This window comes from Zootoca vivipara, chromosome Z (assembly GCF_963506605.1).
Source record: "Zootoca vivipara chromosome Z, rZooViv1.1, whole genome shotgun sequence".
Taxonomy (NCBI): Eukaryota; Metazoa; Chordata; class Lepidosauria; order Squamata; family Lacertidae; genus Zootoca; species Zootoca vivipara.
Window position 1 is genome coordinate 20,810,733 of NC_083294.1, and position 13,528 is coordinate 20,824,260.

General features: G+C 42.8%; 1 protein-coding gene across 1 annotated transcript in view; it reads left to right on the plus strand.

The window, feature by feature from the left end:
- The window catches only part of ZDHHC15 (zinc finger DHHC-type palmitoyltransferase 15), a 35,328-nt gene that overhangs the window by 15,194 nt on the left and 6,606 nt on the right, over positions 1–13,528 (plus strand). Inside the window, exons 2-11 of the mRNA XM_035113548.2 lie at positions 119–145; positions 461–555; positions 2,017–2,137; positions 3,510–3,579; positions 4,273–4,305; positions 5,382–5,502; positions 6,312–6,444; positions 7,614–7,740; positions 8,016–8,125; positions 12,004–12,087. Coding sequence (XP_034969439.1) covers positions 119–145; positions 461–555; positions 2,017–2,137; positions 3,510–3,579; positions 4,273–4,305; positions 5,382–5,502; positions 6,312–6,444; positions 7,614–7,740; positions 8,016–8,125; positions 12,004–12,047 — 881 coding nt within the window. The 3' untranslated portion in view covers positions 12,048–12,087. The remainder of the gene's footprint in view (positions 1–118; positions 146–460; positions 556–2,016; positions 2,138–3,509; positions 3,580–4,272; positions 4,306–5,381; positions 5,503–6,311; positions 6,445–7,613; positions 7,741–8,015; positions 8,126–12,003; positions 12,088–13,528) is intronic.

Consider the following 13,528-nt stretch of genomic DNA (forward strand, 5'->3'; position numbering starts at 1 on the left):
TAACTCCAATCCTATAATTCCTAAAAGAAAAGTTTCTGGGGTTTTTTAAAACAAAAGTTACCTTAAACATCTTTTTCACTTCATTATTTATCATTTCCGTCTTTCTCTTCTCTTTCAGTGACTGTGACCAGTTCCATAGAAAAAGGTATGTGGCTGTTTATGCATTTTCAGTTGAGGGGTAAAAGAAGCTTCATGCAGCACTAAGCCATGTTGTTTAACACCATCATGTGTACTTTGACCTTTAGTGTCCTTTGCACAGACCAATTTCTCCACTAGGTATATCTTGCTTTCTTGTAAAACAGATAAATATTTCCCTGTCAATCACCTAAATTGAGGGAGAGTTCATGCTTTTTCATTTGTTCAACTCCCTAAAGTTGTCTTGGAAGCCAACCATTAAAACAAAGAGGGGGGGGAATGAGTGCCCCTCTATGTCTTCCTGATTGCTCTTTTTCTCCTTTAGTGGCCTACCTCACCATATTCCATGTGATCTTCCTGTTATTTATATGGGCATATTGGAAGTCTATATTTACTCCTCCACAGCAACCGGACAAAAAGGTAAAAAAAAAGCAGGGATGCTCTGGAGCAGCAAAGGAAACAGTTGAATCAAGAGTTAGTTCTGCTGCCTCACCCTCTTCAGCCTTAAGAATGTCTAGCCAAACTCAGGCAACACCCCTTGCCAGAGCCACTTGCTGCCCCCACAGTAGCCTGAGAGCAAACAGATCAACAGTGGGTGGGGGTGTGAGAGTGGGGGGAGGGAGGGAGAGAGATGCAGCATGAGATGATTAGGTATGTTACAAGATCCTTAAAAAAACCCCACCAGAACAGAAAGAGACAAAAATCTAACAGGTGCTGGAATCACATGTATTGATACCAATTACAATCTTTTTTTTATAATAATTTTTATTAATTTTATAAAAAGAACACATACAAAGCATACAACATAAACTCTGTCCCTTCATTTTCCCTCCACCCACAGGCCCCCTTCTGCCACCAGTGAGACCCATGGGCATTGGGAAACAAAGGGGTCCATTCCAAGCTGGGTTTGACCTCCCCCCTCCTTTCTCCCCCCTCTACCAATTACAATCATCCCAATGTGATTCAGTCAAATGATTCTTTGTCGGGGGCTGTCTATAGTAGCTTACGTTACTATCACATAACTAATTATATTATAGTAGCATGCCTCTATGAAGTTAGTTATAGTTGTGTTATTATAACAAGTTGGTTGAAGCCTATGTGGACTCCGTGGCAACCATGTAAGTGTGCTAGATACATGGCATATCCTTGGTTTAGTCTTTGTCCTTAGTAGAGAGAAAGGTGGCCATAACCCTGTTGTCACGGTCTGACCACTTCCTGGTAAAGTTTAGACTTCTGACAACAGCCAAACCATTAGTGGTTAGGGACAACTCTGGATGGTCTGTCTCCAAAGACTAATGGAGCCAGATAGGTTCCTGGCTGTTCTGGGAGATTTCCCGGTGGACAGAGCCAGTGACCCTGTCAAGGCCTTGGTCTGTCAATACCATCACTCCAGTGCTGCAGGGCCCGCACTGCACCATGGTTTACTGAGTTGTGGCAGATGGCGGAAAACTTGCTCCAAAGATGACCAAACACTTACTCAGTCATACAACTCTGCCTGAGAAGTGGTGCTGAAGGCAATGGAGAACTACTTTGCTGCCGGCATCACCTTCTCGATGAACTGTCCAGCAGTTATTTCAGGTGGCCCCAGGGCTAACTGTACCAGAAGTGCTGGATGACACCACACACACACACCTCACCACCCTGAGCACCTGGTAGCATGCTGTGAGTGTGTTGCACTGCATTTGAGGGATAAAGTCACTCAGCTCTATAGTGCTTTAGATGTAGCAATTGTGCAAGCCCAGTCAAGGCGTTCAATTCAGCACCTTCCCATATTTTATGCAGTCAGTTTGGGGGCTTTGTCTTTTGCTTACCACTTAGAAATGCAAATGACTAAGTGGTATATAAATGTCTTAAATAAATAAAATCCTCTTCTTCTTCCAGTTCCACATGTCTTATGCTGACAAGGAGCGCTACGAGAATGAAGAGAGACCAGAGGGACAGAGGCAGATCCTTGCCGAAATGGCACGGAAATTGCCAGTGTACACGAGAGCAGGGAATGGAGGTCAGCTGCCTCATGAAACATGTCCTTGCCCTTTTGACCTTAAGAGCCTTAATGAGGAGGGAATCATATTAGTTTAAAAGGATTTCCTTTTAACTTTCTCTGTCAGTCTCCAGCTGCTGTATACATTCAGAGATCTAATTGGATTTCAGACTTGAATTGTGCTCTTAAAAGATCAGAAGTCCAATGGTAGAGTATGCACTTCACTTCCTTCAGGAAGGTCTCATGCAGGGGTAGGCAACCTAAGGCCCGTAGGCCGGATGCTGCCCAATCGCCTTCTCAATCCGGCTCACGGGCGGTCCGGGAATCAGCGTGTTTTTACATGAGCAGAATGTGTCCTTTTATTTAAAATGCATCTCTGGGTTATTTGTGGGGCATAGGAATTCGTTCGTAATTTTTAGTCCGGCCCACCACATGGTCTGAGGGACGGTGGACCGGCCCACAGCTGGAAAACGTTGCTGACACCGGTCGCATGGTTTTCTTTCTTTATATATATATTTATATCCCAACTTTTTCCTTAAAGGAGCACAATGTGGCATACACATTTCTCCCCCTCTCTATTTTATCCTCACATATGAGGTAGGCTGAGAAGTTGTGACTGGCCTAAGGTTCATTCAGTGAGCTTCATGGCCAAGTGGGGATTCGAACCACCACTGATCACAAGTAGACAATGAATCCATATTATGATCAATTAAGAAGCAGCTTGATTCCATAGATAGTCACCCCCAGATGTTTTGGACTACAACTCCCATCAACGCCAGCCAGTATAGCCATGCTGACTGGGGCTGATGTGAGTTGTATTCTAAAACTTCTGGAGGGCACCAGGTTGACAAGTGCTCCTGTTACACTTGAAAAAATTAATTGCATCCAGCACAATGTGGGACATCATGGCCATATACATGGCTAATTTTAGCCTTCTCACAACAGAATTTTATAGTTCTCTGTTCCTAGAAGCTAACAAGAACTGCCAAGCTCAGGACTGGTTGCTTTTAATAGTAGGACTTTGATTTGCAGTAAGCGAAAAGAAGTCTAGTTCAACCAGGTGGTCTAAAGCCAAAGGTGGTTTACATTTGTGAAACATGCAGAGCCCCATCACAAACATATTTTGTATCTAATGTTTGCTCTTTACTGAAGTGTTTAAATCTTTCAAGCTACTGTTAATGCCTTGATTGTCTTCATATCCATGCTTCCGATTTCATAGGACTCTTAATAACAAATAGCATTTATTTTATGCATTTCAAAACATCGATCAAGCTTGTAAAATCAGGCAGTATTATCAGAGGAAATTGTCTTGCTTAAAGCTGCCTATTGAGAGTGAGATTTGCTCACTCCCATTATGGCTAATGAAGGCGTTATGGGGTGTGCTCCTTTGCAGCGATTCGATTCTGTGATAGATGCCAGCTCATCAAACCTGACCGCTGCCATCACTGTTCGGTTTGTGCCATGTAAGTTTACCAGAATGATTTACATCACTATAACTCCACTCATGAAAGAGAAAGCTATCTCTTGATGCTTCAAGGAGAAAGATAGGGCAGTCATGGGTTTGTCTACATTTGGGCATCATTTTACTGTTAATCCGCTTTCCTCCCATTCAACCAGAGTAGTCCACACCCACACATATTTGAATTCGTGTATGAGGAAGAACTTCAGTATTTTCTGTTCATACTTTTCTGTTCTAATTTGTTGAGTCTATTTTGCCAGTTAAGTACTGACAGAGCATGCACATCCCTGCACCAACACCTGCTTGTTTTTGAATGAATGAATGAATCTTTATTTGTATCAGCCAGCAGCCAAAGCAATAAAACAATACGATATACAAAAAATAAAAGTAAAAAGTCAGTTATATAAAATACATATTGATCTTCCAAGAGAAAGGACACTGGCAGTGGCTGGGCGACCCAGAATGGACAATAAAAGAGGGGTGATAACCTCATTCCTCAAGTCTTTATAAAGAGTTGTTTTTTGTTTAAACCCCACCCCCTGGAAGTGCACAAAACCGCACACAGTCAGGCAGTTATAAATTCTCAGTATACAGTTTTTAATTTAAAAAATGTAATTCGAAAAAACCAAAGATAGTATTATTTCTGTTCTTTTGGTGTTTCCTTCATGGTGTCCTGATCTTTTCCCCCCTTTTACAGGTGTGTATTAAAAATGGATCATCATTGCCCATGGTGAGTGGCACCCCTTGAATTCTATCTTTCTCATGTCCTCCAGATGTTTTGGACTACAACTGGCTTCAGCCACAGTCAGCATGGATGCTGGGGCTAATGGGTGTTGTAGTTCTAAACATCTGTGGTGCACCAGGTTACAGGTGGCTACTGTAGAAAAGCCTCTGGTGATAGCTGGGATCCTTTGAGGACAGGTTTTCTAATGACTAGCAAAGACCAAGTATTACCTGTGTGTCTTAGTGCTTCAAATGACCAACTGTTATTATCTGAATACATTAATGCCATTTACTCCTGTACCAAGCATAGTGGGATATGATAGCCAACTGGGAAAAGTATTTGAAATTACTATTTGGTGGAAATACATGTCTCCTGTGCACCTGGATAAAAGATTTCCCAGTGTAACTATGGGAAATTGCTAACCCAGTTGTGTGTTTTTTAAAATAGGAAAGCAGGACCTTTTTGGTTGAACACTCCCCAGTCTGGAGCACATTTTAAACCAAATTTGAATTGAGTGTCTGTGGCACCCTGGGAATGAAAAAATCAAGTTGTGTTGTTTCTTAGGACTTTCAACCTTAATAAATAGATGGCTTGTGTTTTCTATAGAAAAACTGAGGTTGGAATATGAAAGTAAATGAGACTGAGATTATGCCCAAGTGCTGACGTGAAACTCACTCCCCCAAAAGGCAGTGATGACCACCAACTTGGTTGGCTTTTAAAGGGGATGAGACAAATTCATGGAGGAGGCTATCAATGGCTATGCTCTGCCTCCACAGTTGGAGGCTGCAATGTTTCCAAAATACCAGTTGCTGGAAACCACAGGAGGGGAGAGTGCTCTTGTGCTCTGGTCCTGCTTGTGGGTTTCCTTTGGGGCACTTGGTTGTCCTCTATGAGAATGGGATGGGATGTGGAATTAGAAGGGCCATTGGCCTCACCCAGCAGACTCTTCTTATGTTCCTTTCTTCTTATAGTTGGTCATGACGTTGATGGCACTCTGCAGTTATGTTCCTTTTCACTGCTTTCACTTTGCTCCCAGCCCCATTATGCTTAATGTGCCTTTTCCCCCCTCCTTTGCTCTCTAGGGTAAACAACTGCATTGGATTTTCTAACTACAAATTCTTCCTGCTGTTTTTAGCATATTCTCTTTTGTACTGCTTGTACATAGCTGCAACAGTCTTCAAATATTTCATCAAGTATTGGACAGTAAGTTTTTGAACCTGATTGCTTTCTATGTATTGGTTTTTTAAAACACTCTGGGTTCTAATATTAAAGCAGTGACCATAGCTCAGCTGGAAACACACGTTTGTTTCCATGCAAAAGGATCCATGTTCCATCCTTAGCATCTCCAGGTGGCAAAACCACTGTCTGAAAGCCCTGGAGATAGCCTCTTCCTTTAGAGCAAACAACACTGTGCTCAGTGGTCTGACTCCAATATATGAAGCCCAAATCAAGTGGTCTTCTAATTAGGCACAAGATCTGCTATCCCACAAAAGATTTACTGGTCTTTTCACATATAGGGTGGCTTATGGATGTAAGTCATATCCTGGACCTGGTAATTTTGTTTTTCTTTCTTAAATTCTTTTTTACGTTCATTGGGGAATAACTGAGAATATATCTCATTGCAGTAACAGGCTCTCTTCCTTATCTTGAGTCAGACCACTGGTGCATCTAACTCAGCTCTAACTGGCAGCAGCTGATGCGCTGTGTGTGTCTGTGTGTGTCTGTGTGTGTGTGTGTGTGTGTGTGTGTGTGTGTGTGTGTAGCACTTTGTGGCCATTTTTGGGTTGACTATTTTTGTGGTGATCAGGCTGAGCTTGTTGGGGCTGGTAGGGGTTCTAATTGCTTTGAATTTAGTGCCTGGTCAGTTTTAGTCTTGTTCTTTGCTGTTTGTTTAATAAGAAGAATAAGAATAGTATTATCATCATCGCTCCATGGCTCTTCCACAGCCGGAACTGCAAGATCGGTAGGAAAGATGTGCAAATCTGCTCACTTTCCTTTGCTTTCCTTTGCAGGAAGAGCTGACCAATGGACGTGCCAAGTTCCATATCCTTTTCCTCCTTTTTGTGGCAATCATGTTTTTTGTTAGCCTCCTCTTCCTCTTTGGCTACCATTGCTGGCTCGTCAGCCAAAACAGGTCTACGTTAGGTAAGCTATTTATTGTACCTGCTCTGCAGAGTTCTTTGGTTAGGAGCAGAGGGTGTTGGCAGTAACGGGTTTTGAAAGGACTGGTTTTTGCCAGGGAATGTTCTGCGGCTACTTAGGCAGATTTGAGAAATGAAGGGTGTGGAGCAAAACCACACCTTTTCTCTTGACAGATGTGCATCATTCAAATCCCTACTCTGACATCCTCTCATATGAGATCCTCAGCTGAGACTACACTAGGTGCTACGACCACTTGAAGTATATCAGGTGGCCATAAATTAGAGCAAGGGTGAGCTGGCCTCCGATTTGTCAGAACTACTTCATTTTTTACTGGAACTTCAAGATTTACCAAGTGTAAAGGCACACAGTTAGAATTTAAGGAGCAGGGTGTTTCTGAACTCATTCTTAGACCTAGAAACTGAGCTAGGCTCAGAGTCCTTTCAGACGAACATCTGCTCCTGGTTAACACAAGCTTTATTCAAGTAGTTTATAATATACATATGAAAAGCCTTGTTGATAAATCTTTATTGCGGTCACCAACCAGCACAATAATTTACATTACTGTACATCAAAAAGGGGGGGGGAGCCTTGTTGTTGTTGCTATTTTTAAACAATTGCAAGTTGGAAACTGTTGCTGAACTACTGCAGATCACCCAGAGGTCTATCAGTAGATCCCAGTCTATCTTCTGTTCACCTCTTCATTAGTGGACCTTTGTGACAGTGAAACCCAGTCTTTATTTTATTTTATTAAGTGTAATCCTGCTCTTCATGATTTTTTTTTTACCCAAGGCTACTGGAGTGGCTTACAGATCACTACAGATGTGACAGAACCTGCCTCCAGGCTTTACTGTCTAAAAATGCATGACACGAAAGGAAAATGACGTGAGGGGGAAGAGGAAATAAGAAAACTTATGTACAAGTTCTTAGGTACAAGTTATTCTGCTGAGAAACTGTGGTGGCATGGTTCAAGGGGTGGATAGTCCCAAAGTTGCCGGTCTCTATAATCTGTCACTCAAGGGGACACACCTGGTGCCCTCAGGTGCAGGAAGGATGCGTCTGAGTATGCAGAAACCACTACCATTTTTCAGTGGCCACTTTTCACTTCCAGAACTATCAAGTTAAGTATAGGAGAGTATGGTAATAAACAAATCACATTTTATTTTTGTCTGCAGAGGCCTTTTCAGCTCCTGTGTTTCCTACTGGCCCTGATAAAAACGGATTTAATCTTGGCATTAAAAAAAATCTTCAACAAGTGTTTGGAGAGAAAAAAAGACATTGGTTCCTCCCTGTGGTATCCAGGTAAGCAGACAGGAAGCTGCTGTCAGCCTAAGAGTAGAAGAGTGCAAGATCTCTACAGTAAACTACAGAACTAGACAGGAGAGGCTGTCAGACTTTCCTTTGGTGCAGGGGACAGCAGCAGCCTAGATCAAGTCTGTGTTTTGTGAACAGTTTTGTGGTTAAGAGTAGAAACAGAATCTGCTTTCTCCCCCTCCTCCTCCCCTCTCTCTCTTTTCCTTCCTTCTTCTGGATGGAGCCAGGGTGCCTTTGTCAATTTGTTGCCTTTGTCTCCACAGTCAAGGCGATGGACATTTTTTCCCAACAAGAACTCTGAGTGAAGCAAGGAATCCACTGCTAGCAAGTGAAGAGCAATGGGAGGAAGATGGATTGGACGATGATAACCTCGGTAAGGATGGGAAATGCACCTGGAACTTACTGTTTTGGGGAGAGTCACTGTGTTGCAACAGTAAGGTCTTGTGGCACGTTAAAGACTGACACAAATATTGCAGCAGGAGTCCCTATTTCATAAGGTGCAAAAACTGGACCGTGAAAAGGATGGATGTAGATATCCATGGATAAAGTAGGGTAGGATGGGATGGTGGCATCTGATGCAAAGTGGGATTTTGAAAATGAGTAAGATTTGCTTCAAACAGAAACCAAATAACAATCATCATTGTTATTTATCACTATTGCTTTTTCAATGTTTATGCCACTTTTTTTTAACATCAATGAGCCCAAAGTGACCCACAGCACAATAGCAGAAGCACATAGCAAAAGTGCACTCATACAGTACAAAAATTAATACCAGTTCATTTCAAAACATAATATGGCAATACAAATAATTCGTTGAAAATCTGAACATTATACCATTTAATATTAATTATAAAATAGGCAATACAGTTCATTAAAGCATGTATCAATTGATCAGATATGATAAGCTTTCCAATGCAGTCAGGTATCTACAAATAATATAACTAGCAGCTGGTTCCTCAGACCTGCCAAGTGCAGGAAATAGCAATCAGACTTTCCAGAGTCTGCAACAGCAGCAAGTGACCACTCATAATACTATGATGCCGTTCTTAAAGGCTCCATCAGGAACAGAGACATGGGGGTGGAGGGTTGATGTTCAGTGCCTGTCCCTGCACTCTAGGTGTTCCTGCTGCTTCTGAATGAGGTTTGGTTACTATGGCTAACCTCCCATTTATTGCTCTTGGAATCAAGAACAACTATGAGTCACACCCTCTGACCTCATTGGCTGCAACAGCAGCTGAGAGGAACTAGCCAGGCATACGAATTTAGAGCAGCCAAACAACAGGAGCCACTTCCATGAGCTGCAGGGAGTCCCAGCTGACAAAGTATCAGGGAGAGCTATGCAGCTGAGCAAATCTGACAGCAGGGCAAGGAGGCCAAGCACACTCCTTTGCCCCTCCTTTCTATGACCTAAACAAACCCTGCACTTCCAGTAAAACAACTTGGTAAAGTACAAAATTTATGCAGCGCGTAGTTAAACTATGGCACCCACTATAGGTGGAGGGCTTAAAAAAGGATTAGACAAATTTATAGAGATAAAGGCTGTAAGTGGCCACAAGCCATGGTGGCAATGCTCTGCCTCTGTAGTCAGAGGCTGTGTGCTTCTGAGTACCAGTTGCTGGAAACTGCAGGAGGGAACAGAGTGCTTTTGCTCTCCAGTCCTGTGTGAGTGCTTTCCACAGGCATCTGGTCAGCTACTGGACTAGATGGGCCATTGGCCTGATCTGGCAGGCTTTTCTTACTTTATGTTCTCCCCACATCCTTAAAAGCAGCTGTCTGGGAAGATTTGGGTACAATAATCTAATTCTCACCACTGAGGGCCCAGATTTCCTGATTCTCCATTTAAGCAGGAGAAGCAGCTGGAGAGAGCCAGGTGGTTTTTCTCTGTCTCCTGGTAAACCACCTTGCCCACTGTCAGACTTGCAGAGAGAACAGCATTGTGTTGGTCTTTTGAGAAGGAGCCATGCCTTCCACCTTCTTTCTTGGCCCTATTTTACCCTGATCCCTTTTCGTCCACATGCCACCCTCTTAGGAAGCTTCCCCACTTAGAGCTGCTGCAGCTACGCTGAGACTTGCATTGCTTTCAGACAGGCAGGCTAAGGAACAACTCAAAGACAGGCTCACAAGCTGTGGCTCTTGCCCTGTTTGCAGTATCACTAGCCTTCTGTGCAAACTGAGAGGGTGTCCCAGAATCCTTCCATCATTTTGCAGAAAGTCTTGGAGTTCCCTTTGAATTCACAGACAGGATGTTCCCATTCAAGGCAGCAAAGGCCTGCAGCAGACCTTGAGTGTCAAACCTTCAAAACTTTGCCAAATATTTTGCATGTGCCTAACACAGTAAGTAATAAGCTGCTGTCAATTCTTCTGGTACCGGTTTAATTTGTTACTACTGACTTTGTACAAATCTGGTCACATAGCTAGGGAAGGCCTGAGACTTTCTCCTTTGCTGCAGATTTAACCACCAGACTCTCAGAAGAAGTGCACCCAAGAATAGATAAATAGGCTCACCCCATCAAGGCTTCTCCTTTAGGCAAAAACAGTTACGGTAATCTAAAGAGTATCTGAATGCTTCCGCCCTTGTTCCTCTACTAGCATATCCAGCAAAGCCAATCAGTGGAGCTGCAGAACTGGTCAAGTTGTCTTCCCAAATCTCAGTGTCCTGGAAGCACTTGAAAGGGATTGTGGTAAAACTCCCCCCTTCCTTTCTTGCAAGGCACTCCTTCAACTCCACGTTTGTCCGCTTTCACATTGACATTATTCTGTGCTAGAAAATGCTCTGAAGGATGCTTCATTGCAAAATTTAATAATCTCATCTTCTCTGAGACTCGCACTTCGAACTCCAGTGCTGCTAGAGAAATGTACTCTCCTAGGATCTTGGAAGAATTGTTGAAGTGGCTGCGTTCAGCATTGTCTCTGACTAAGATTGTCATTAGTGCACCTGGATTGGGGCAACATCTTCTCCTGATGCTACACCACTTAGATTGCAGGAAAGGGAACTCATTACATGCTGTGCATGTGTATGTGTATGAGAGAGAGTGGGGTGGGTGGGTGAGGATGTCGCTAGATTGCAGTGCAGTGCACACACGCCTATTCAGTAGAAAGTCTCACTCAGTTCCATGGGCCTTCCATGGGTCTCACTCAGTTCCAGGTGAGAGGATGTGAAATTGCAGCTTAAGTAACTTTTTTATTATTTATTTAAAAGTGTTATAGTCCACATTCTGAGTAAAGCTCACTCAAAGCATATTACACAGCGACAGTAACAGGGGGGAAATCTGACAATAATGAAGTAGAACATAATGCAAAACCTCCTATAAACCTCACATCTTTAATAAAACCAGCAATTATAAATACACATCCAGTCCAAAGATAAAATGCTGCCCAAAGATAAAAGTTGCTGCTATGTTGCTGATAAATAATCCATGATTTGGCTTAGCATAATGTCTTAACCTGGATTTGTGGTTTGTTTTCCCCAAACTAACCATGTGCAGTGAGTCAAGAACAAACTTTGGTTTCTCCTCCTTTGCACATCCTTTTGTGCCACAATTTCTTATGTTTGGACAATGACTTCTAGGCAGAAAACCCAATTCACGTTTACTCCTGATTTAGCGGTAAACAGTGGGTTTCCCCAGGGAAAACAAGGGGACAAAAAGAACACCTCTTGGGCCTGTGCCTACAATTCTTGAACCAAGCAGAAGTGTGAATGAGCCCATGGTTTGTTTGGAGAGAAACCAACCAGGAGCCCAGGTTCAGATGTAATGCTAGGCCAAACCATGAGTTTATTCCAGGCAACATACCAGCAGGAGGGAGGGAGGGAGGGAGCAAAGTACCAAGAATTTCAGTATGCTACAGATTCACTTTCAACCAAAGTTTATTTTAAACTATGGTTTAATGTGATGTTTGAACCAGGACAATGTCTGTCTTCTCCCACATTTCATTTTAAGACTCGGCAGCTGAATGCAGGCCCCATCCATGGTTCCAACATCAGCCATTTTCGTACAATATTTTGCCTTATTGTGGATTTTGTAGCTTCCTGACTCTGCTTTCATAATTGTGGTAGTCATGGAAACCCATTATTGGGTAGAGTTGTGCCAATAAACAAAGTGGTGTTAGATTAGAAATCAGGAGGGTAACCCCAGACTTGAATGACAGCATGCAATTACTTTTCACCGTAGTGGTGTTTTGCAACATTCAGATTTCTGATGCTGTGTTTATTAATGTTTTATTTGGTGCAAATGTTTTTGTTTTACCAACTAGATTACAACCAAGGTTCTTCAATTTCTGTGGAAATGGATACGTAGCATTTTTGAAAGGCTGTTGGTACAAAACTCACACTCCCAGGTAATCATGCTATCTTCAGGTTAACCCCCACCCATAGTACCAGCTCCTTTGATCAGTATTTATTTCATGCATGTACATTTGACCTGGGTCTGTTGGGGGTTGGTGGTCTGTTTGCACAGTTTGAGGTACTCAGTCTGCCACTAACAGACCCAGAACCCTCCTCTTAGGATAGGATAGACATGGAAATAAGTTTTGATAAGAGTTTTGGTGGTTCAGATAAAGCTTGGTCAGTCAAAGTGATTTGTTAGCACAGAAGGCCTCATAGACGGAGGTGCCTTCTGCTCTCAGGAAGGCTGTTTTACATCTTTCATTAGAGCAGGGGTGGCTAATTCTCAGTTTTGGGGGCCTGATCTGTCCCTCCCAAGAAATTTTTCCTACCATCCCAAGACCCCACCAAATTTGGCAGTGGCAAAAAGGGGAAGGGGAGAAGTAAAATAGGCAAAGGACTGTGGTGGCATTGCCCAGCACAGTGATGGGGATATAAATCGCCTTCTCCGTGGACATCAGCTTGATCCTGGACTAGTCAAGGAGAAGGGGCTGTGTGTGCACATGAGAGCCTGTGCGTGCAAGAGTGGATTCTTTTGACCGCAACCATTGCTAGCATGTGGCTCTACTAGAGGGTTGGGCAAGGGCCAGAAAAAATGTTACCTGCCCCTGCACTGGAGCATTCTATGAAAAATATGCAGTGACATCCAAAGAGCTTGAGCCACATCTTGTGATGCATGAGAACTGCCACAGAACTTGTTACGGTACTGTGTGAACTCCTGCATAAGTGTATGTGGGACCAGCTAGTGCAGGTGTTCCGGATCCACCCTGAGGAATAATTTCCTATATTTTTTCATCAGTTTATATGCTGGTCTGGAATAATACGAGTTAGGTTACAGAACAGAAGTATGTATGTGAGCTTGAAGGAAGCAAACCATCCAGCCTGACAGCAATGCTTAGTGGCTATTGTTGATTGATTAGCCTGCTCTTGAGCAAGAACAACCCATGCCAACCAAATCATCTTTAAATGCCCCCAAGTTAAAAAGCTTATTTCTAAACTACTTAGTCCTGATTGATCCTTTCAGTAGGAACTGTGCAACTTTCAGTGGCTTTCCAGATAAACCAGTGGATTTCTCAACCCATAACCAGGACAGTTGTGTTCTTGGAAGATATGGGATAATAGTCTATTTTAGGAAACTGTGCCTCCAGCTGAAAGCATGCATTGACTCAACAGACAATTAAGATCTCATTTGGAAAACCTTCCAGCAAACTAAACTAGAATTTTTTTGCTTTAGAACTGGAGAAACTTAACAGTTGGGGATGTGTTACTTGTGAACGTCCTTTGGGTGGTTTTATATAATAACTTCACTGTAATTGTATATAAGAACACAGAGAAATTCTAGTCAATGTTGTGGTTTTTTTGTGTTTGCTTTTGTGGGCAGAGGAAATACAACCT